Source organism: Xiphophorus hellerii, chromosome 16 (genome assembly GCF_003331165.1).
Source record: "Xiphophorus hellerii strain 12219 chromosome 16, Xiphophorus_hellerii-4.1, whole genome shotgun sequence".
Lineage (NCBI taxonomy): Eukaryota > Metazoa > Chordata > Actinopteri > Cyprinodontiformes > Poeciliidae > Xiphophorus > Xiphophorus hellerii.
In genome coordinates this window covers 1,834,803-1,856,397 of record NC_045687.1, presented here as the reverse complement: position 1 = coordinate 1,856,397, position 21,595 = coordinate 1,834,803, and the positions used below count along the sequence as shown (strand labels likewise).

The window sequence follows — 21,595 nt, the reverse complement described above, 5'->3', positions numbered from 1 at the left end:
AATATTGAAAATGATTTTTAATCTAGAAATATGGACCATTTATTCTGTGCAGTATCTGACTCTGTTTGATGCATTGATCCAGCGTCTGTGAAAAGATGAAATTAAAATTGTTTTTATAATCATGTGAAACATTGGCTAACACCTCAGCACCTGCTGAGCTTTTTGCACTCCAAAAAAACTAAATGTTGGTATTTTTGCTCCAGTTTCTATTGCAAATAAATTTGTACACTTCAAAACAGACAAAACTAACTTAAAAGTTTGTTTTTACTGCAAAATTTATTGATGTTGATTAAAATATATTTTATTTTATATTTTAGATTTATTATTTTAAATACTTTTCAGACTAAACATCTACTCCTTCTTCATATGAAGCCATGTTTTCTGCATTTGTTTCTGTTAACCAGACTGAAAACACAACTTTAGACCAGACAGTCCAGTTCTTTTCCTTCTTTTCTGGCTCTTATTTCTACTTTTTCCTTCCGCTCAACTTTCCTTGGGGATTGCTTGGATACAGCACTCAGCTTCTTTAGCTCTGACCTTTGTCTATTTTCCGCTCCATGTAGAGAGTTTCAGTGACATCTGTCAAGTCAGCATTCTTCTCCATGACGGTTCAGCGGAAAATATTCTTTTTTATTGGTTTAATGTAACATTACTAATGAAGTAGATTATTTGAGTTTCTGTTTCTGAGTTGAATTGCTGAAACTTGTAATATGTTTGATGATTTAACTCTGAGATGTTCTGGTTTTAGTGTTTTCTTCTGAAACATTCGTTTAAAGCAGAGAGCTGCAAGTGTTTCTGTGTGTTCAAAGCGTTGATGTGTTTTGCATCAATAGTAGATTCTCACACACACACGCACACACACCCCCTCAGATCCCATCTCCTCTATCAGGGCTCGGCGTCATCATTTGCCAGCGATGACAGCTGCCTCAGTTTAACCGCCGCAGATCAGCGTGTCACCGCCGCCGTGTTTCCTAATCATCCTCACGCAGAAAATCTCCGTCTTTGTTGGCGCTCGCTGATAGCGTCGGTGTTATCCCCCGACTCTCCCACCCGGCCAATATCGGAGATTGATTGCCTTTGTCTTGTTATCGGGGTCGTTTAGGTGAGATTGACACATGCTCACAGGATAAGGAGGCTCTAAAGGCCTCACACACTCTCGTTGTGTGTGTGTGTGAGGTACAGTACGGTGGTGTGGTTTAAACATGCATGATGACCTGAATGAATTGTTGATGATGAATAATCAGCTGCATCACGTTGGAGGCTGCAAATAGGTCAAAACGACTTCTCTGTGCTTCACTTTGTTTTTGGTAGAAATGCAGAAAATCACTTTTCATTTTCCATTAAAAAAACAGAGAAAATCCTTGAAATGTTGCTCCGCTCTGTAAATCCACCGCTGGAAGCCCAACCTCTCTTTTTCTCTTCACCAAACTGATGTGGAGAAGAAGAAATAAAGATCTCAGGCGGGCAAATGTTTGTTGCACACTGAATCTTCTTGGCCACTCTGCTTGGCGGTTGCTAGGCGGGGTGGCTTCATGCTCTGCACACTCGCCACACATCCTAAATAATTCACACTCTACTTGAGAATTCTCCAACGGACTCTCTGCCGCCATTAGACACTCTCAGGCTGCCAGTTTTTCTGTTCTTATTTCAAGGGGGGGCTCCGGGTTTTCTCTGACTCCCATCCTCAGTGTGGAGGAGAACAAGAAGAAGAAGAAGAAAGAGGAAGAGGAGGAGGAGGAAGCAGCGGTGTGCTGGCGTGTTGAGCAGGGGAAGAAATGAAAAACGAGCAATATCTCGGGTCGATGGGAGTTCATGGACAATCCAATATATAAAAGCAGGTTTACATGCATAACGCTTCAACATTAAGATTTTTCACAGAGTTCAGCAGATTCGCCAGAACTCTCCCTCAACTAGTTTTCTTTTTTTTAATCTGAGATGCCTCTTTGACAATGTCTCCCTCATGCAAAATGCATGAGCGCTCGCCGATCGATACGGGCCCTTTAATCTCTCCACATAGACAGCTCACGCACTCAGGCGTTGAACCCTCAGCCCTGGCAGCCGCCGCCGCAGCGCAGATCAGAGGGGTGGGGGGGCAAAGCCATCAGCCGCGGCCCCCGGGGGGTCTCTGGTCCCAAACAACGCCGTCCTCTGAACCGCCGGGCTCGATCCCGCGTCAAGCTGATCGCCAAACAGGTAGACGGCAGATCAGTCCAGCAGGCGATTCTTATCGCTTTAAGGTCGTAAACCTACAGCAGAGGAGGCAATCTCTTTTTCATTTCAGGTCGAGCCAAAACCGAGATGTTCTCAAGTGCCGGTTTCTCTCAAACGCATTAACAAACTGTCAAAAATACTAACACATAGCTATATAGCGATAAATACTTCATACAATTATGAAGTCACTCCAGGTTTTTGTCATGGTTTTGCCATTAAAATCACAGATTTTATGGTGCTAATTTAGAAATATTTGCAAGGAATTTTGCAACATTTGTGACTTTTTGTTACACTGCAAAAAAACAAAATCTTACTAACTATTTTTGTCTAGTTTCTTAATGCACTGGAAATAAGACAAAACTAACTCACGAGTAACTTCTCATCAATATAAGAGATTATTTTGAGTCAATAATTCATTAATATTAATTTTAACCCATTTTTTCCAGGTTATAACAGAAATAATCTGCCAGTGGAACTTTTTCTTGCTGAAAAGTAACTTTCCAGTTAGTTTTGTCTTTTTTCAAGTGTACTAAGATATTTGCACCAGAGATTAGACCAAAATTATTTCCTTAGATTTTGTGTTTTTGTATTGTACTCATCATTATATTGTTCATGGACTGTAGCTTGACAACAAGTTACTGCCATCTGCAGGTGGGAGTTAGCATCACTTAAACCCAACGTTTTTCAGGGTTTTTTACAGAACATATGCAATATGCAGGAATCTCATTTTGTGTGAATTTCTGCAAATAACTGAAGGGACTAATTGATGTAATTTGGTGTCTAGAATCGAGAGGGCCACTTTAAAAGCTGTAGCGGGCCGGATTTGGCCCCCCAGCCTTGAGTTTGACACACGTGATGTGAAGGATCTGCAGCTGCTGCCATCCAGCCGACCGTTGGAGCGTTTAAGACTCTGAAACATCAAAACACCTCAGTGGACTGATCTGACAAAAACACTGAGTCCCCCTTTGTGCTTTATATCTCCACTGATGAGTCAGTCGCTTTTTACATCCGGCCCGCTGACCCAAATACTGAAACAGCACCAAATGTGGATTAAAAATAGTCCCCTATAAAAGCGCCTCTCCTCTGTGTTTGAACAGTGCTGCTTGTTAAAGCCCAAACAGTGAGCCGCCGTTTTAGGAAAAAACACGTTCGGTCCTTCTAGCGAGGCGTGTGGATTCTGTGAATCATGTTTATCGTACATATGAAAAGTCGTTTTGTAGGTTAGCTGGGGTTATTTTAGCGCTTCTTCATTCAGGAACAGCGACCGTTGAACCGATACGATGATCCAATAAAGAGCTGCAGAATCATATCTGCAACATCACAGAGATCATGGATGCAGCTTTTGAATGCGATGCATTCATGATCACAGATGTACAGAATGACACCAGCTGGATGGATCCTTAAAGCTGAAGCTAAGAGAGTTATGAGAACATTGTGATGTGGGGAAAAAGAGAAAAGTGAGGAAAACCTTGATGATTCTCCACTGATGTCATCTCAGGGTTCAGATTTTTGGTCGTTCAGTCACGGGTAGAGGCCACAGCCACCAGCTGAGAAAATGTTAGATTTACATTTTTACACTGAAAAAAACAGAAAATATTAACAAGTATTTTTTGTCTAAAAACATTGACTAAAAACAAGCTCCTATGTCTTGCTTAAATGTTACTTCTAAGTTAGTTTTGTCTTATTTCAAGTGTACTAAGTTAATTTCTTTATAAACTAGAAGAAAAAATATATTATAATATTATAATGGCTCAAGCACCAAATATACTGCAACGTGTAACTAACCGCTGAAACTTAGAAATACTTCTATCTTTATGTTTCGGTGCAAACTTTGATATTTTTATGGAAATTTGTTTCTCTTAATATTTTTCCTAAACCCATCTCAGTGCTGGCCTAACTTAGGTTGAACTAAACTGTTGAATTTTCTTGTTGGTTACAATCAGACGGCTTTATGTCACGCAGCCCCAGGTTCCGGTATAAAACCATCAAACTCAGATAGACGCCCCCTGGTGGTGACATTAGATGTTTCACCTTCAATGGTAACGTGAATATTTGATAAAACAATGATTTTGTTTTGCATTTGCACATTCAGAGCTCATTTTTTGTTGAATAGACTTTGAGCTATCTCAGTTTTTCGCATCAAACTTCAACTGTGGGCTGAAAGAGCTGAAGAAGACACTTTAGCCCAGCACTTCTTTAGCCGTGGTCGGAATCATCTTTTGAATTTTAATGGCAACCTTAGCGCCATCGCCACCTGCTGGCACAGCGTGGATACGGCAGCTTTTCTGAGCGGAATCCCAAAAACACTGATGTTTTCTTGTTTTTTTTCACAGAATGAGGAATAAAGTCTGGGCAAAAATATTCAGATTCGTGTAGCTGGAGCCCAAAACAGATGAAAGTTGAAAACAGCAGCGTTATATAGTGTAAAATGAGCAGCTTGTTAATATGAGGAAATGAAACAACAATCAGAGTCTCTTCCTCCAAAGCTCTGAGTGTAAACTAGAATGCTGTGATTACATTTGGATTAACTTTTCTGCTGATGCATTCATATCTAGTTGGAGCTCCTCCAGGAGGAGCTAATTTGCAGCTGCACTTAACTACAGCTTGCTAATGAATAAACTGGCTTTTCCATTCAATCCCTCCCACCTTCCCTCTTAACATTTTACAAGTTTTATTGCAGTGGCATTTAAAAATGGATGAGGAGAAAGGATTGCATTGTTATGTTTTGTATCTTAATAAAAAAAGGGACAATCTGTTCTGGTTAGTGGAGTTAACTGGAGCGTTTATTCCGGCGTTTTAAAGGCGTGCGGAGGTGTAGAAAGTTGAATATTTCCACCACGCTGGAGAAGAACGTTCCAACGGAGCAAACCCGGCTGGTAGGCGGCTGGAGTTCACTTGGATTTGGGTTAAATCGACGTTTTGTTTGATGAGTTTCAGATCCAGATTAGTTATGTGGGATTTTACATACAAAAGAAGATTGCAGTGGCTCCTTTTTATCAACACTTTTGTTTACTCGGGATGTGCCAAATGCAGGATTTAGTGTCACATTTGTCTGAGTGTCTGGCGCCTTCTCTGAGCTGCTCTTATTATCAGCCATTTTGAAGCCGTTACTCATTTTTGCCAGTCGTTTACTTGTTTCTGAGGCTTTGTCATTTCTGTGCCGCGTGTTGCTTTGATCACGTTTGGTACAAGCGGCTTCAGGAAACAAAAGCAGCAGTGATGAAGGTTTCTTTAGATCTGCGCTGTTTGTAAATATTAAATTAGAAAGGAGGCGTTATTATATTAAAAAAGACGTTTCTGAAGCAGGAAAGTGGGAAAAATCGGCATATTTTTGCATTTTCCGGGTCATGCAAAGGCCTGAATGAGCCTGGATGAAACAGAGGGCTATCAGTTAAGTGGAGTATACGAAGGCCCACCTCCGGATAAAGCGTGGCGGTTTAGAAATGATCCAATATGGCTGATGCATCAGCTCAGCTTCCCCATTGTCTCCCCCCTCTCTCCCTCGCTCTTCCTCTCCCCATAATGCAGCGCAGCTTTTGTTCACTCATTCTTTTAACCGTTTCTTTGGCTGCGAGTTGTCACGGCGGGACAAATTAAGGAAGCGGTAATAGGGTTATGTCAAGTAGACGGAGGTGCCGGCTCTGTGTGGATGCCTCCCTCCTTCTGTCTCTGTGAAAGGTTACCGAGCTCGCCAGGGTTTAGTCTCCCCCGCTGTAATGAGAAAGGCAAAAGACAAGCCTCTATCAGTCCTGCAACACCTACTGACAGATAGCATTTGGAGAGTGGAGAAAAAGAAGCATTAGGGAAAGAGCGAGAGAGCGTCACAGGAAGTAATACGGAAGCATGAGCATGACTGATCACGGCGGACATGCTTGACCAGGAAAAACAATCCTTCTCGCCGAGGGAGCGGCGCCGTAACATTTACCTATATGACACCTTCACGTCTGTATATGTATGTTTGTAATTTTCTCTCTCCTGGATCTGCACCTTGCAGAGTTTGACACTTTAACATCTTCCGCTGAACTATTGATATTATAGCTTCGACGGGGCAGCATAAAAACCAGACATCTTTTAAAATATTGAGCAGGAATCGCAACATTATGGTTCCCGATAATATTACATTCATGACTCCCACTCAGAGATATTACACTCACATTTCTTCCACGTCCTTTGGGCAGATTTTCTGAAACCCTTTCTCTTCCAGCCGCCGTCGTTCCAGAGAGATGATGTCCGAGGAAAATCTCCCCGTAGGCACGATGGCGGGGAAACCGGCCGGGATGCACGCGGATGACAGGGTCAACGTTATGTATGTTGCGAGTGATGTGGTCAGAGGGCAGGGCTGGATGTTAGGTAACGCCAGCAGATGCTGCAGGCGCTTCAATCTACAACTGAGAGTTTTATATCACCACAAAAAACCCATTTAGAGCCGGAGACGCACCAACAGAGATACAAACACTGAGAGAAACACACTTGGAGTGAGGCAGAGGCAAACACCCACTCAGACGTTATATTTAGAGCTTCTATTTAAGTTCCCAAAACACAAGAGGAGCTTACCAAACTCGACAAAAACACACATGGTTAAAAAGTGCTACATAACACACTCAGCAGTCCCTGTATGAGAAGGCGTTTTGGTAGAAATGCCGTTTGAGAGGTGATTCAGAGGACAGCGTTTATTTAACCACAGAGATATCGACTGGAAGAAACTTAGAGCAACGACCTCAACAGTAACATCAACGTTGAATCTCTATGTAACAGATTTAGATACAGATAGTTGGTCAACATTCAGACAAAGCTTTTTTACTGCAATCAGTTCAAAGACCACAATCTAAATCTGTATCCATGTGTAGAAAACAGTCAGCATTTAATTAGGAATGCACCGATTCACTTTTTTCACTTCCGGCACTGATTCAGATATCTGAGGTTCAGTATCAGCAGATATCGATCTGATTCAGAAAAACACTTCTGAATTAATTTAAAACATTTATTTTTGTATACACAGACATAAATGTAATGAATTACAAACTTATTTGCACCCATACAGCACATTGATAAATTCCAATAGCTTCACCAACATGATTTCTCACGTTCACCAAACATGTTAAATCAACTTTAATTTGTTCAGCCAGTGCAATTAGGAGTGCAGCAGCAAATATAAAAGAAATAATAAAGAAACTGACCAAAATAATTGGTTAACTACCTTGGTCAAACATATAAAAAATGTAATAATAATAAAATAAAAATAATAAAGCATGATGTCGGTCAAAGTACAAAGCATTGAATTCAACAAAGTCAACAATACCAGATCTGGATTTTTTTTAAATATCAGGACTGAGACAGATTTTAAAATTGGGTCGGTTGAGTTTTATTAACGCTTTCTGGAAGACGTGACTTTTCACCAGAACTACAGCAGATAACCAGTATTCATAGGAGTTTTGACCACAGCTCCTCTAAAAACGTTGATGTCCGCCTAGTTTAATTGTTCAAACAGCAAATTTTCCATCTTTACATAACAGTGAAAAACAACCAATAGCGTATCAAGACACATTGTACTGAAGTATTTTAGCTTCCCAAGCTGCATTTTCAATATTTTAATGATATTTTTCATTTCCAGATAATCAAACTGTTGTCTTTAGCCTGTGATCTGTAATCTTATTTGTGTCAAATTTAACAAAAACATAGAATTTATATGGATAAATTCAGACAGTATATAAATATTCACACACAAATAGAGCTGTGAATGTCATTCCACTGCAACATTATTGTTTTTTATCGATATATTTGCCTCAGAAGCTCCTTCTCCTGCTGCAACCTTGTTTGATCGGTTCGGTCCTGTGCATGAACCGCAAACTTGTGTAAACTCTGACACAAGTTTGCCAGCGATTGTATGTTTTTCTTCCCTTAAAGCTTGTAAAGGTGAGCTTACAAACTTCAGCGCAAATGCAAGGAATTTTCAGTTCCAGGGCACAAACTGAAATCTGGGAGCTTACAGAAATGAATATTAATGCACAAGTTGGCAGAACTACAGTCGGGGATGTATGGGAATGTAAAAGGTCACAGAGTTGGATCCAGGTTATAAAATAAAATACATTTATTTTTGCTCAGTTAAGAGTTGAAATGTGGATTTTAATATATATATACCTTGGTTTAAACTTTGTCAACTTTTTCTTTTTTAGTTTGATCCTTTTTCAACAAACTAATTAGTAACTATTGTGTAAAATGTAAAAATTACTGTCAGAATATTTCACATCTAAAAGTAGAGATATGAATTTTAATTGTTTACCATGATTTAACTACAAATATGCTCTTTGCTATGTGTTTTTTAAAGTTTTTAAAGGGACAGTATTATGTAAAATTAACTTTTTTGAACTTTATGTCATTCTGTTCCCTCATCAGAACATACCTATGGTGTTGATTTGATTCTTTCATGCATGATTGAGAAATACTTTAATCTCCATGGCAACCACTCAGCTGTGCAAAACACCTGGTTGGACCTAGCCCCACCTTTGAGGCATAACTCCTCCCCCACTTAGCTCCTTCAGACTAGCCAGGAGCAATTAGCAAACACCTGGTGGAACTGCTCCTCAGCTGAGCTCATTATATGAGCTGCTGCTCAGAGCAACGCTGGTAAAGATGTTGCTAAAGGGTTAATAGAGGAGTAAGTTTCAGAAAGAGTAGCCGTTTTTAAAGAGACAGAGGCCCAATTTCAAGGTGTTAAATTACAAAGTAAAATGTATTTTAATATGTACAGCATTTTTATAACAACTGAAGTTATGATAGTTACTTGATTGTGCTGTAAAATGGCACTATGTGCCCGGAAAACACATAATACTGCCCCTTTAAAGGTTTCAGGGTGAAATATTGATACGTAAAACCCCGATATGTCTTAAAACTCCAGCAGAAACACATTCACCACGCTCAGTGGAGGCATGTTACACACTGCTTCTTGTAGATCCACAGACACACTCGCGTGTTCACACGTTCCCCGACACCTCCCGGCCCGGCTGTGGTTTGTTACGCTCCCTCCTAATATGATATGTGTGTGCAGGAGGCCTCTGTGGCCCAGTGCGTCTGACAGTATTGATGTACCATTTCTCACCTGCCGCTGCTAAATATGAGAGCATGGTAGCTGCAGCATGAACCCCTGACCCCTCTGGGAGACACACCGGCATTCACAGTTGTGGGAAATAGGTCTCTGGTTCCCTAAATGCCTGTTTAGAGTAATGGTCAAAGGTATGCCTGCTGGAAGGGAACATTACTGGGCATGACCAATCTGCTCCCAAATGGAATACACTTTATGTCACTGCACCAATCTATGTAATTGACTTGGCGTTGGGCTGAAGCCATTATGGTTGAGGGTACTTTTTTTTTTTTTACAGAACGTCAATGAAAAGTGAAATGCATGAGGATGGTATATTCTGAGAATGATTGCTTTGGACAGATCTGAATTGTGGGACATTTTGTCCATAAAGAACACCTGATATGTTAAATGTGCTTGTCAGGCAGCACATCCTGTCTGCCGTCTCGGTCCCTGGGATCCAAAGGACTGCTGGTTTGCACAGCATCCCGGGAGCATTCAATCTATCCACTGAATCGGGGACTGATTTAGGGCCGAGACAACAGGTGAATGCAATTAACTAGGTGGCAGAAGAAGGAAGCAGCAGCTCTCAGGACCCTGAGGATTGGATTGGAGAACAGTGGTCTGACTTATTGATTGGTACTAAACTTAGCAATGGCATGATTACAGTGCTGCCTGGATACTGTGTGTCTGAAAGTGAAAAAATGTAGTTTATTTGGTTGGTTTCGGTTCTGGATGCACATACTTAGGCTGACTTTAACACTACATTCGGTAACTTTTATATTTAATTTTTTTTTGTATGTTTGTTAAATTGTCACTATGACCTGACAGTAAAATGTGAGAAAGGTGATCTACTCCTCTGGTTCCTCCCAGTGGTCCTACTGACCAATCACCAACCAATCAGAGTCAGGAGGAGGGACTTAGCGCTGTCTATCATGCTCATGTATACTGTCGTTTAAGCTCAGGATTGCTGGTGTGCAGCAGCTGTGCTAGTAGCGGAAAAACAACCCAACGTTACAGGAAAACTGCAAATTCCTTGGGATCTCGGCAAACAAAGAATAGATCAGAAAAACAACATATTTTGAAGTTTATAGAAATAACCACCTTGTAATTTTTTATATGTTTGGAATGACATGGTACAAGGCCATTTAATAACAAAAACACCACACACTGTATTTTGTTTTAGAGCAGAAATAACAAATTATTTAATATCATAATCACAAATCATTAGTGTGTGGATGTGTTTATGAATGGGTGAATGACTTACTGTAGTGTAAGAAGTAGTGCAGAAAACTACATCAATCAAAATAAAATTTCCATCCAAGTGCATATTCTGTGGTATTTTTTCCAGTTGCACTTCGTTTAGAGTTTTCCACCTTCTGATTGCTTCAGTTGAAAAAATGTTCCCTGATTTCAAAACTTTAGACGTAATTCCAGTCAGTGTCCAGAGACATTTGATCAGCGCACAACCGGGTGTGCTGTTCAGATCAGTTGACTTTTTTTCTTTGATAGATTTTTAAGGTGTTGAATGAGGAAAAAATGGCAAAATTCTGCAAATATTTTTAAAGTAACAACACAAAATCAGTTATTTTGATTGCAAAAAGTCATTTTAAAGACTGGATTAGAAATCAAGCCTCAGATGAACGTATTATTATTGTTTGACTTGGTCAAAACTAATGAAAACGACTGTATCCATCTAATTTTTTCTGTCAGTAAGTGGAGTTTGAGTGTTTAAAGATGCATTTCTGAGCCTGGAAACCCCCCAGAGACGATCATTTTAAAAACCAACAGAGTTACGAATGTGTGAGGATCCTTTTAAGTGCTGCTTTTTGTCTCTCGATTTTCCTGCGAGTAAACACGAGTAGCCGGACTAACCCATTAGCCTCTCCATGTACATCCAGGAGTCACACGCTTCCACGCACCACGTGACACCGCCCCCACGAGCGACTCTGAATTTTTCATCATTGATCTGATGTGATTTCCATGCCTGGCCGTCTCTCTGCCCTGTCAGCTCTCTCTCCATCACAGCCTCGGTTGGCCTGCGGGGCTAACGGGGCGTGAGCCGTCGCCCCCTGTTTGTTGTTCCCCCACCATGCTCCAACAGCACTCTTCGCTGTCTTCCGCCCACCACCTCAGGCGATCACACGCACCTTGGCTCGGACGCTTTGTAGCCACAAGCATGCTGGACCTTTGGATGAGAGGCTGGTAAAACGCTCAATGTATTGACACTGACTGTCCGGCGCTATAAAGCTCCATCATCCCTCCTCCTTTTTGTCTTGTCTGAGCAGCCGCCGCAGCAGCGGTTGTGTGTGTATGGGTGTGTGTGTATGCGAGTGTTTTAGGGGTAGCATAGAGGGTTGATATATGACTGCGTGGGAGGTACAGTCAGTTCCCTTCGGCTCCTTCTCTGCCGTCTCCAGTAGAGGCTTTGGAAACGTCCTAATATCAGGCCAGAAGTCGGTGAGCGATGGCCGCAGCCAACCTGCTGATCTTAGCAGCGGCTGCATTAGTTTGCCATAAAGAAGCCGTGATTGCGAGACGCAGCGGGCGAAGACATATGAGGATGAATGACACCATATAAAAGGCAAACTCTGTTGCAGGATGCATTAGAGAGGCTGAGCTCCAAACAGCCTCACATCCAGCTGAAGCTCTTCCTGTTCCAAATTTCAATCCATGCATTAGAAGTTGACGGCTTCAGGGGGAGAAAAAAGATACTTCACTCTGTCGGTTATTGGCATCTGAAGATAGGTGGGAGATGAATGCGGCTCGTTTGGTGCAAAGACTGAGGAAGAGCGCTCACGTTCTCGTGCTTCACATGTGTGACTGTGTGCTGGTTCTCCGTTGTGTTTGTGTGGATGAAAGCTGCAGCCCCCCCTGTGGACTGCTTCCTAATTACTCAGATCTGCGCTCAAAGTGAAGAAATAATGAACGAGGGCTTTAATTATGCCTCCAGACAAAGGATCCCCGATGCCTCCACCACTCCGCTGGCATGCTGAGATGGGTGAGGGCAGGTTAAACAGGAGCCCCCCTCCTCTGGGCGTGCAGAGCCGGACAGCCTTGAACGCAGACGTCGGAGGGCAGGGCTTTAAAAAAGGAAAAGATGAGCAACATAGGTTTGTTATCTCTAACAGATATGACACAACCTTTAATTAGCGGGGATCCCTGAAGCTCTGGGCCTGAGATATAATCAGCGGACCTTTAGCGAGAGCGCAACCCTTGGCTGCCTGGGTACCCCGAGGGCAGGCGCCCCCTCCTGCAGCGGGGCCGCCTGGCACTCCGGAGATGCCAGATAATGAGGAAGCCTGTCAGAGGGGCACTTCAAGGGTGCCCCTCCAAAGGCCTCGCCGCTTCGGAACAAAATCCACCATCAGCAGACACCGCGGCTTTGTTTCCTGCTCAGAGTGTCCTGCAAGGTGGAGGCTCCCTTTCATCCCTGCAGTCTGTTCCCCAACCATGTGGGGGATTTCATTAAGAACCCACATATTTACATATAAGTGCAAGGCGGAGATGAGTGCACAACGTCCGGTCCGACTCTGACCTGCTTGTGCTGCTCAAACTCTGGTGCTCGTCCTGATGGGGGAGCTGTGTCCATGTTGAACCACAGAGTGTAGAGGTGGGAAGGAGCTGCTGCAGTCTGAAGATACTCAGCAGCCGGAGCTGCAGCTCCAGCACATTCAGGCAGGAATATGTGGATTTATTACTGCTACATATAGGATCAAACCGGCGGCTTAAAAAAATTCTGATAAATAAATAAAAGCAACACAGCAGGGGATCGGAGAGGATGTTCCTGCTTATGTAAAAGTTGGTGCTGAAGAATTTCCCAAACTATCAGAGACTAAAAGGGGACAACTTGTACAATTAGAAACTCAGACAAGATGCAATGCAAAAAACTAATTTTTACCAAGTATTTCTGCTTCCTAGAGGAAACGTCTCAGTACACTTGAAATAAGACAAAACTAACATACAAGTAACTTTTAGGCAATAATTAGGAGCTTGTTTTAAGTCTGTAATTCCTTAATATTGATTAAAAAGCACTAAAACTACTGGCAGATTTTTTCACTTATAACATGGGAAAAATTTATTCTAGGAGGTGAAATAATCTGCTAGTGGAAATAGTATTTTTTTTATAGAATGGAATATTTTATTTGCACATACAAACAGTACAAAAATCATGACAGATTAAAAAACCCAGCTATGCAGGAGAAATAAAGACGACCCCAAAGTCTGACCAGGATCTGTTAAGTCAGAAGACAACACAAATTTATAAGAAGAAATCAAAATCACATACCATTCAAAATTAACATCATTCTTAAATGTTTTCTATTAATATTAATGAATTATTAGCCTAAAACAAGTTCTATATCTTGCTAAAGTTACTTGTTAATTACTTTTCTTATTTCCACTAGAAACCAGACCAAAAATATTTGGTAATATTTTGTGTTTTTGCAGTGTAGTTTAACTCTCATACCAATTTTCTTTCCTTTTAATGATAAAGCTGCAGACATGTTGAGAAATGTTCCAGTGATCAAGTGTTTTATCAACCCTAAGGTCCAGGACAGATATGTTGAGTTAAGAGAAGTTTTATTCCAGAACTGAATCGGGTCTGTTGGGTTTTTCTTACAAGTCAAAATCTATAGCAACAGAAGCTGTTGTGGGTGTGGCCCGGCTTCGAAAACTCTTTGATTCTCTGGTTTAAACATAAACGTCTTATGCAGTCTTGTGTTTTCAAAGAGTTTGCCAAGCTTGTGCTTGTTCATACATAGTGGAAGAAGAAAGATCTTAAGAGGAGAGCTGGATTCTTCCAGAGCAATTTGCAGCCGAGGATATCTGGGATCGAACCGGTTGTCATGAGCTGGAGGAACGATTTCTCTTCCAGCAAAAGTAGAGAAAGTTAAAAACTGCAGAAGTTTTTGGGTTTTCTCAGTGCATTACATTCGACTATTATTAAAAAGTTGATTTGTGTTATTAATTAATGCCTTGCACAACAGAACTGAGGTGTTTTCCAGCTGACAAGGATTTTGCAGAGAAAGTTGCTGTTCAGTGGAAAATTAAGTGGAAGAAAAAAACAAAAACTCCCAGCTGCTTGTGTGACATTTACACAGTCTGTGATGATTTCAGGTGAATATAAAAAAAAATAATATTTTACTTTATTTCTGCTGTAGAATGAAGAATAATATTGTTAATAACAATATTAATAACAAGATATTGTTAATAACAGTAATAAATGATATCATATAATAGTGAATTAACACTCTTTTTTAGTTGATTTGTATTGTTTTTATCTCTACAAAGTGTGATAGTGGGAAAGTGTAAAAACTTTCCTTGACAATGTTTGAATTTTACTGTGGAAAAAGTGTAGAAACCTTTCTATTAAAGCTACCTGGACGTCCTGAACACCTCAGCCGTTCCACGCCGCATTGATGCAGTAATTCATGCCAAGGAGCCCCAAGTGTAGATACTGACACACAGTTCAGGAGGACCATGTTCCTGTTTTGCTCAAATTCCAGTCATAAACTAGGATCAACAAAATTAACCAAAAGTCTGAGTGAAACAAATTTTCACAACGTATAAGTTTGATTTTCTTGAATTGAATTACTGAAATTAATTCCCCTTTTGATGACATTCTAATTTATTGAGCTGCACCTTCTTCCCTTGGAAGCAGAACCATCAAATATAAAGCTTTATGAGCGGAAGGTGCCGCAGAGCGTTACGGTTGGATCTGGAAGATTTCCTTTTGGTTCTAATAAAGTTGTATAAGAAATATCTTTTAGCAGCTGAAGCGGAACCGAACCACCAACCAAACAGGTAAAACTGTGCAGAAGCAGCTGAAGGATGTTGCATACTTGGTCAAAGGAAATAAACAGTCGTCCTTCTGTTGATGAGTGAGTGTGCTGGTATTGATCAGCGGTCATACGATGAACAGGGAACCGGAATGTGCCGCCGATCGTTTGGGCCCCATTAGTCGCCGCCTGTGTTGCCTGTGATTATTGCTGACGGTGCTTCCAGGCCGTGTGATGGCTTTTTACTGCTGGAACTGCTGTTTTTGATTTCTTCCTTCATTTATTTATTTATTTTTTTGAAGATGCACAGCACCGGATCTTGTCTCTCAAAAGCTGCGGCTTGTATACAGAGACGTTGGCGGATGTTTTTCAGAGGAGATTAAACCCAGATTTAAAAGCTTGTAACATGCACACCTGCTCAGATGCAATCCTGCCTCCAGGGTGTGTGTGGGTGTGTGTGTGTGGGGGTGTGTGTGTGTGTGTGTGTGCGTGGGTGGGGGTGTGGGTGTGTGTGTGTGAGGGTGAATCCTGTTCTGCAGCTCAGAAGATGCATGCTGCAGCCGCGGTGACAGTGATGATGATGGTGGTAATAATGATTATGCTGATTATTACCAGAAATGTGGTGACTGCACAAAGGACGCTGGCGAAAGTGATGCCGACAAAGATCACTCTTCTTCTTCTCTTTGTGATCAACCGTGAGCTGCTTGCGGTTGTTGTTGATCTTTCTTTAATTGGCAGAGCTGCAGCGTGGGGAGTTAACTGAGGATATCTCTGCTGCGTTTGAGGGCTTTGATTTCACATGACAAAAAGAAAAAGGCACCGTTGAGAACATTCCAGCAACTCCCTTTGAAGGGAGTGATCTGGCAGTGCTCATTTGAATTATTAACTGGGTGAGACAGACAGACGTGGTGGAAAAAAGGGAGCAAATGAGCGAGAGACAGAAAAACACACAGACAGGGAGATGGATTCCCATCTTCAGCAGGCAGAGCGCTCAGCCTAAACCAGATCAGATATCTGTGACGACTGATCTTCTGCATCAAACACTCAGGCCAATTATTCCCAACCAGAATGTATACTTGCAAGATAGCTGCCGGTGAGCTGGGCTTTTATTTGAATTAATAATTTCTTATTATCGGCTTCGTTTTTGAGCAACTACAGGCCAGTCATCCCTCTGCTGCCTGCTTATTCAATCTGCAGAGGGAGTGTCCCAGAGAAAGTCAATTCTCCGATGAGAAACACCCCGTTATTACCGCCGCGCCGCAGAAAGTCCAGGTAACGACTAAAAGACGACAGACTGGAGATGAAACAAGATGTTACAACAACGGTGTCTCACCAAAAACGATCCTGACAGATGTTCGCTTCAGCAGCCAGAGCACACAGGCATGTTTAAGTCAGGCCGTTCTGTCGTATGAAGATAGCATCCCTGTTTTAATCCTGCCTACACAGCTCAGATTGTTGTGCTGCTGAAACCCTGAAAAGGCCTGGAATCCTTGTTTCTTGGCTCGTCTGCAGTAAAGCCCTCCTGCTGTTCTGGGATCTCAAGATGGAGCCTTGCATGTCGTCCACAGGGACAGATTTGTGATTTTGGCCTTGATGAATTAAACATGTCTCGACTGTATTAACAAGACTTACAGGCTCAGTGGTGGCGACACCTTGCTGTACCCCGCTGGTGACCCGTGTTCCTCCAGACTCTGCTGAGACATCGCGGTTATGAAACCGGCTTGGATCGCTTTCAAGAAAGCCTCGTCTACGAACAGATGACGTAGCGAAGCCGTCTTCTGCGTTCCCTTTGTCTGCCGCTTTTAACGCCGTATCAAACAGAATTAATCAGAGAAAGGAAGCTCCAAGTCGCTTTTGGGCTCACTTGGCGCTTACAGCTCAGTGGCTGCAGAGTGATGTCAGGACTAGGCCTAATAACCCGCTGTTATTGTTTTAATGCATCTTTTCCTGCCATGCATGCATGTCCTTGAGTGCATGGGGCGAGGAGTGGCCACTGAGTGTGGACGTGGCAATTAAAAGTGTCCCACACGCTGCTAATGCCCCGGATCAGCTGTTCTAATGTTTGATGTATGAATCCACCAGGGACTTCATCAGCACCCCGACTCCCCCCGTCTTCATGTTACCACCACCTCCTTCATACTCCCACCCTAACCTACCCAACCCCTAGTCGTCTCTCCAACCCCTCCTCCTCCTCCTCGGCGTGCACAGAACCTCCCCTTCTGTGTCTGAATGCTTATGTTGGCTTTTATCGCACACAAAGTAAACAGAGTCGCGGCAGCAGGGATAGTGAGAGAGAGCAGCAGCGATAAAGGTGGAACATGCACATTGTCTGCGCGCCGCTCGCCTCCATGCCGCATCTTCTGTAGAGACACAGAAGCCAGAGAGAAAGGAGAAATTTAAAAGGCGAGAGGAAGGCAGAGGGAAGGAAGTGATCCGAGGAGAGAGAGAGCAAGAGAGAGAGTGGGAGAGCCAGAGGAAAGAAAGAGCGAAGAGCGAAAGGATCTCCCTGCTAAATGCGCAAAGCGTCCCGTCACCCCACGCTGAGCTCCATGGCCAACTCGGGCTGCCTGCTGCTCTCCGGCTCCGGGATGCTGCCTCACTCGCTCCAGTGTCCCCCCGCGTTCCTCTACCTGCCTGAGGTAAGACTGAATGACGCTCGCCTCGCCGCCGTCTTCCTCCCTCCTCCTCCTCCTCTTCCCCTCCATCCGTTCGCTTTCATTCCTCCGTGCGCTCCTCGGCAGCACGTGATAGCATCGCTCTCGCTTTGTGTTGTGTTACTCCCCCCTCCCCCGCCACTCCTCCTCCTTCCTCCCATCTAACCCTTGACCCTCACCCCGGCTTTGTGAACGGAAGAAGAGGGAACGGGTGGAGAGCGTTTAGCTCTCCTCTTCCTCTCCTGGCTGCTCTGGTTTTTGGAGTGAAATTAAAACGGTCAATTACTGTGACGTGGAGTCACGCAGTGTTTGTGTACATCCCTCGTTTCATGACTCATTGTGCTGGGAAACGCTGCTGCGAAACATTTCTTCCTCATCCTGACTTTTATCCGCAAATGGCTGCCAACTTTTTATAAAGTATACTTCTTTTAATTTTGCGTTTTAATCTGAAACTTGCGGCCTGCAGGATGGCGATCACATGAATAATTATGTCTATCTCTGCAAATGAACATTGATTTTTCCTTCTTTTTTGTTCTCCTTCTTTTGGAAATTGATTCTGCCACTGATCCCCCTCGTTTTGTGAAACCCGAAGGCTGCAATTTTTAAAAAAAAAATCAACAAGGTGACTCCTCGGGGCCCGAGTGCCTGTCTGTCTGCTGAATTATTCACATGTTTTAATTCGGCAAGTTGGGGGATGATGGGTGGGCGGCTGGATGGGGGTCGGGCGTCCAATTCCGGTTTTACTGCCGGCCGCATGTGCCGCAGTAAACAGAGTGTTGCCGCGGTGATTGAGGGAGGGAAATAACGATGGAGCTGCTCCCGATTGAACTCCTGCTTCCCTCATTTCCGACCATCCCCCCCCCTCAGCATCATGGTAATGGCCTCGCCGCCCTCCCTCCCATCTGTCCAGAGCCGCGCGCCCCGCCGGCCAGGCGGAGAAGTGGGGGGGACCAGGTGCCACCAACTGTACGGCAGCCAAAACCATCTCAACAGTTTTGTAGTCCCTTAATGAAACGACGCCTCTGAAGTCGTTAGTTGTCGTTTCTATCTGACTGAATCTGTCTGGAAATATTTCAGGATTCTCCCCACACTGCAGCTGTAGTTTCTCTTCTATGTTAGATATTTGTGTCAGAAGCTCGCTGAGCCTCTTCCTACCTGTAAAAACGGCAACAAAGTGAGTGAGTTTAGGAGGGTTTACCTTCCACTACATCCCAAATCCTTAGGAAGCCTCCAGAGTGCATGTGTGTGTGTGTGTGTGTGTTTATGTCCAGTCCTTTAAAAGACCAAGACAGCTGAAATTGAAACTTCCTGCGTGCTATTTTCATGAAACATCCCTTTCTGTTTCAGACCCTTTCATGTCTCAGCAGCTTTTGTTCTTTCGCCTCTCCTGGATCTTTTTTCTCCTTTCCGGTAAATCCTCGCCCTGCAGCGCTGAGAGGGGAAACAACCCTCTGAATCACACTGTGGCCGGCGTCCCGCCTCCTCCTCCTCCTCCATTCCTCTTCCTCCCGCATCACCCATCATGCTGCCTGTGCCCCCCACCCCCGCCCCTCGCCACGGTGCAGAACTGCAGCATCGGCTCATGTAAGATGACAGCCAGTGAACAGAAGGGGAATAGATTGAGGTGATAGCCTCTGCCTCGCAGTTTGTTTGCATTTCAAATAAGACACTGTATTAAGTTGGGCTCCGAACAGCTTTGCTTATTATGTGCGAACATGGCGCGCGTGAAATCACACCAACGCAGGAGTTTATTGCATAAAAGATTAGCAAAGTATACCTCAGTTGTGTTTGGGTGTGTGTTCCTGGCCACTTTGCTTTAAATCACGTGTCAAGCTCAAGGCCTGGGGGCCAAATCCGGCACGCCACAGCTTTTTATGGGCCCAAATTACACCAATCAGTCCCTCCAGTTTTACATGACAACGTGAGCTCAAGAAAATAAATACGCAAAAACAACAGTGTGTTGCTCTAGAAAGTACTCTAGTAAAAGTAAAAAAGTATTACTCAAGTACTGACAACATCACTCATTTAATATTTAAAAATTACATCAGATGGACCAAAATATAAAGTTATGTGGTGAATTTGGTAGTTTAAAGACCGAAATAAAAATAATTCATAATTACAAGATAAAATCAAACAAACAAAACATTTTTCCAAATTTCTTTCAATATAAAATTGCAGCTGTGTGTCTGGTGATTTTTGACTAAAACAAGCTTGTTCTGCATTTAGTGAAGTGGATTTCAAGAGGTTTTACTCTGAATCGAAAATTTCAAGAGTAGCACCTCCCACCTAAAAGTAATTTTTTTTCAAAATGTTACTCAAGTAAATGTAACTCATTGTAACTAGTTACTACCGAACTCTGCATAATTGTGATTTTATTTCAAAATTTAAAAAACTTAGGTTTGAAGTGATGCTAACTCCCATCTGCAGGTGGCAGTGTCTTCCTTTTACTACGTATTTCATGATCGATACAGCAAGTATCGATCCTGGAGAAAAAATCAATCATTAGAATTTCTCTCTTAGACCGCAACCCAACTTCCTCCATTATTATTATTATTATTATTATTATTATTATAGTCACAGTTCTGAGTAATAAAACGTCACATTAACCGTCATACATAAGTGCAAATATTTCTAAATTAGCATCACAAAATTTGTGATTTTGATCACAAAGAATCACAAAAACACTCGTGAAATCCTGCAGCGATTGATCACTGGTAAATGTGTTCAATAATATTTAATTTTAAGAATGCAGAGATGAATATTTCTGAATATTTTAACAGTTTACCAGGTTTTATCAGTACATGGTGACACGACCATGACAACATTGCGGCTCAGTCGGACTCCCTGCTGTGATGTTTGCTTCGGCCTCGTCCCTCCGCAGGATGATGTCACCCCTCCTCACCCCGGTTTGGATGGTGGAGGCTCCTTCCATGAGTTATGGAGCTGGATATTGAGGGAGTTATGAATTACAGTGTGCTGAGGCTTTTATGGGATGCGCTGCTCGCTGGCCGCTGTAGGCCTGTATTAGAGTATAAATTTATTTATGCCGCGCGGCGGAGCTGACGGGCTAACTCAGGTTTGCTCCTGCTAGTTAGTAGCTGTCTTCTGAGTCATAAAAACATGGCATCTCATGGATTTTCTATTTACCAGGCGCTGGGTGGGCATATGGCATGGCTCGTAAACGTAACTCTATTATCTAAGACGATGCTGATGGGTGGGAAGCATGGCGTTACTTAAGTCTTGTTATTGTCTCCATGCCACATCTCTCTGTCTTCGTCTTTCCCTCAGACTTATCTCCACATCTTACATTTTCTAAAATTGCCTTCCTTTGATCCGTAATTGGATTTTCTATCGTGGCATTCCACTCTGCTGATGTCTATTGTTATTCTTGCATCCATTGATTTCTTTTTTGTGGCTTTTTTCCGTCTGGCTGTTTCGGATCGCCCCCCCTCCGGTCGCTTGCGGCTTCGGTGTCGCTCTGAGTGGTTAGGTCACTGAGACGGGGCGATCCCTTCGTGTCGGTGGATCCTGGGAGGAATTGCCCCGACTCTCTGGTTTCACCAGCATCCACCTCTCCTTTCTACACACACTCCTCTCCTTCCTGCTTCTGCACCGGTACACACACACACAGATCCAGGGGCATTCTGGGAATACTCGGTACCAGTCGTCATCCTAATTCCTGGAGCTCCAGCGTTTAGAGGGGCAGGTTGGGGGCCTCCTGGGGCCCACTGGGGCCCGGGTCCTCTGTTCCCACTCTGCCTGATTCCAGTGATTTCTTGAACTCCTTAGCTTCCTATTGCTGCAGAAACCTGGTAATTACTCATTCATTTACACTGCAAAAACACAAAATCTGGCCAAGAATTTTCGGTGTAGTT

General features: G+C 43.0%; 1 protein-coding gene and 1 long non-coding RNA gene across 12 annotated transcripts in view; one reads left to right on the top strand and one right to left on the bottom strand.

The window, feature by feature from the left end:
• LOC116735781 (RNA binding protein fox-1 homolog 3-like) overlaps nucleotides 1–21,595 on the top strand; it is a 551,222-nt gene that overhangs the window by 421,103 nt on the left and 108,524 nt on the right. Inside the window, exon 1 of one of the 11 annotated variants that reach the window (XM_032587872.1) lies at nucleotides 17,286–17,705. The exons of the other annotated variants lie outside the window; for them this stretch is intronic. Within the exon in view, the coding sequence (XP_032443763.1) occupies nucleotides 17,580–17,705 (126 nt within the window). The 5' untranslated portion in view covers nucleotides 17,286–17,579. Of the gene's footprint in view, nucleotides 1–17,285; nucleotides 17,706–21,595 lie in introns of those variants that run through there. 11 annotated transcript variants of the gene reach the window in all.
• Nucleotides 716–19,812, bottom strand: LOC116735783 (uncharacterized). Its single transcript, XR_004342430.1, has 3 exons — nucleotides 19,546–19,812; nucleotides 14,270–14,276; nucleotides 716–726 (listed from the first exon to the last, which is right to left on the bottom strand). It is a non-coding gene; the product is annotated as an uncharacterized LOC116735783 (long non-coding RNA).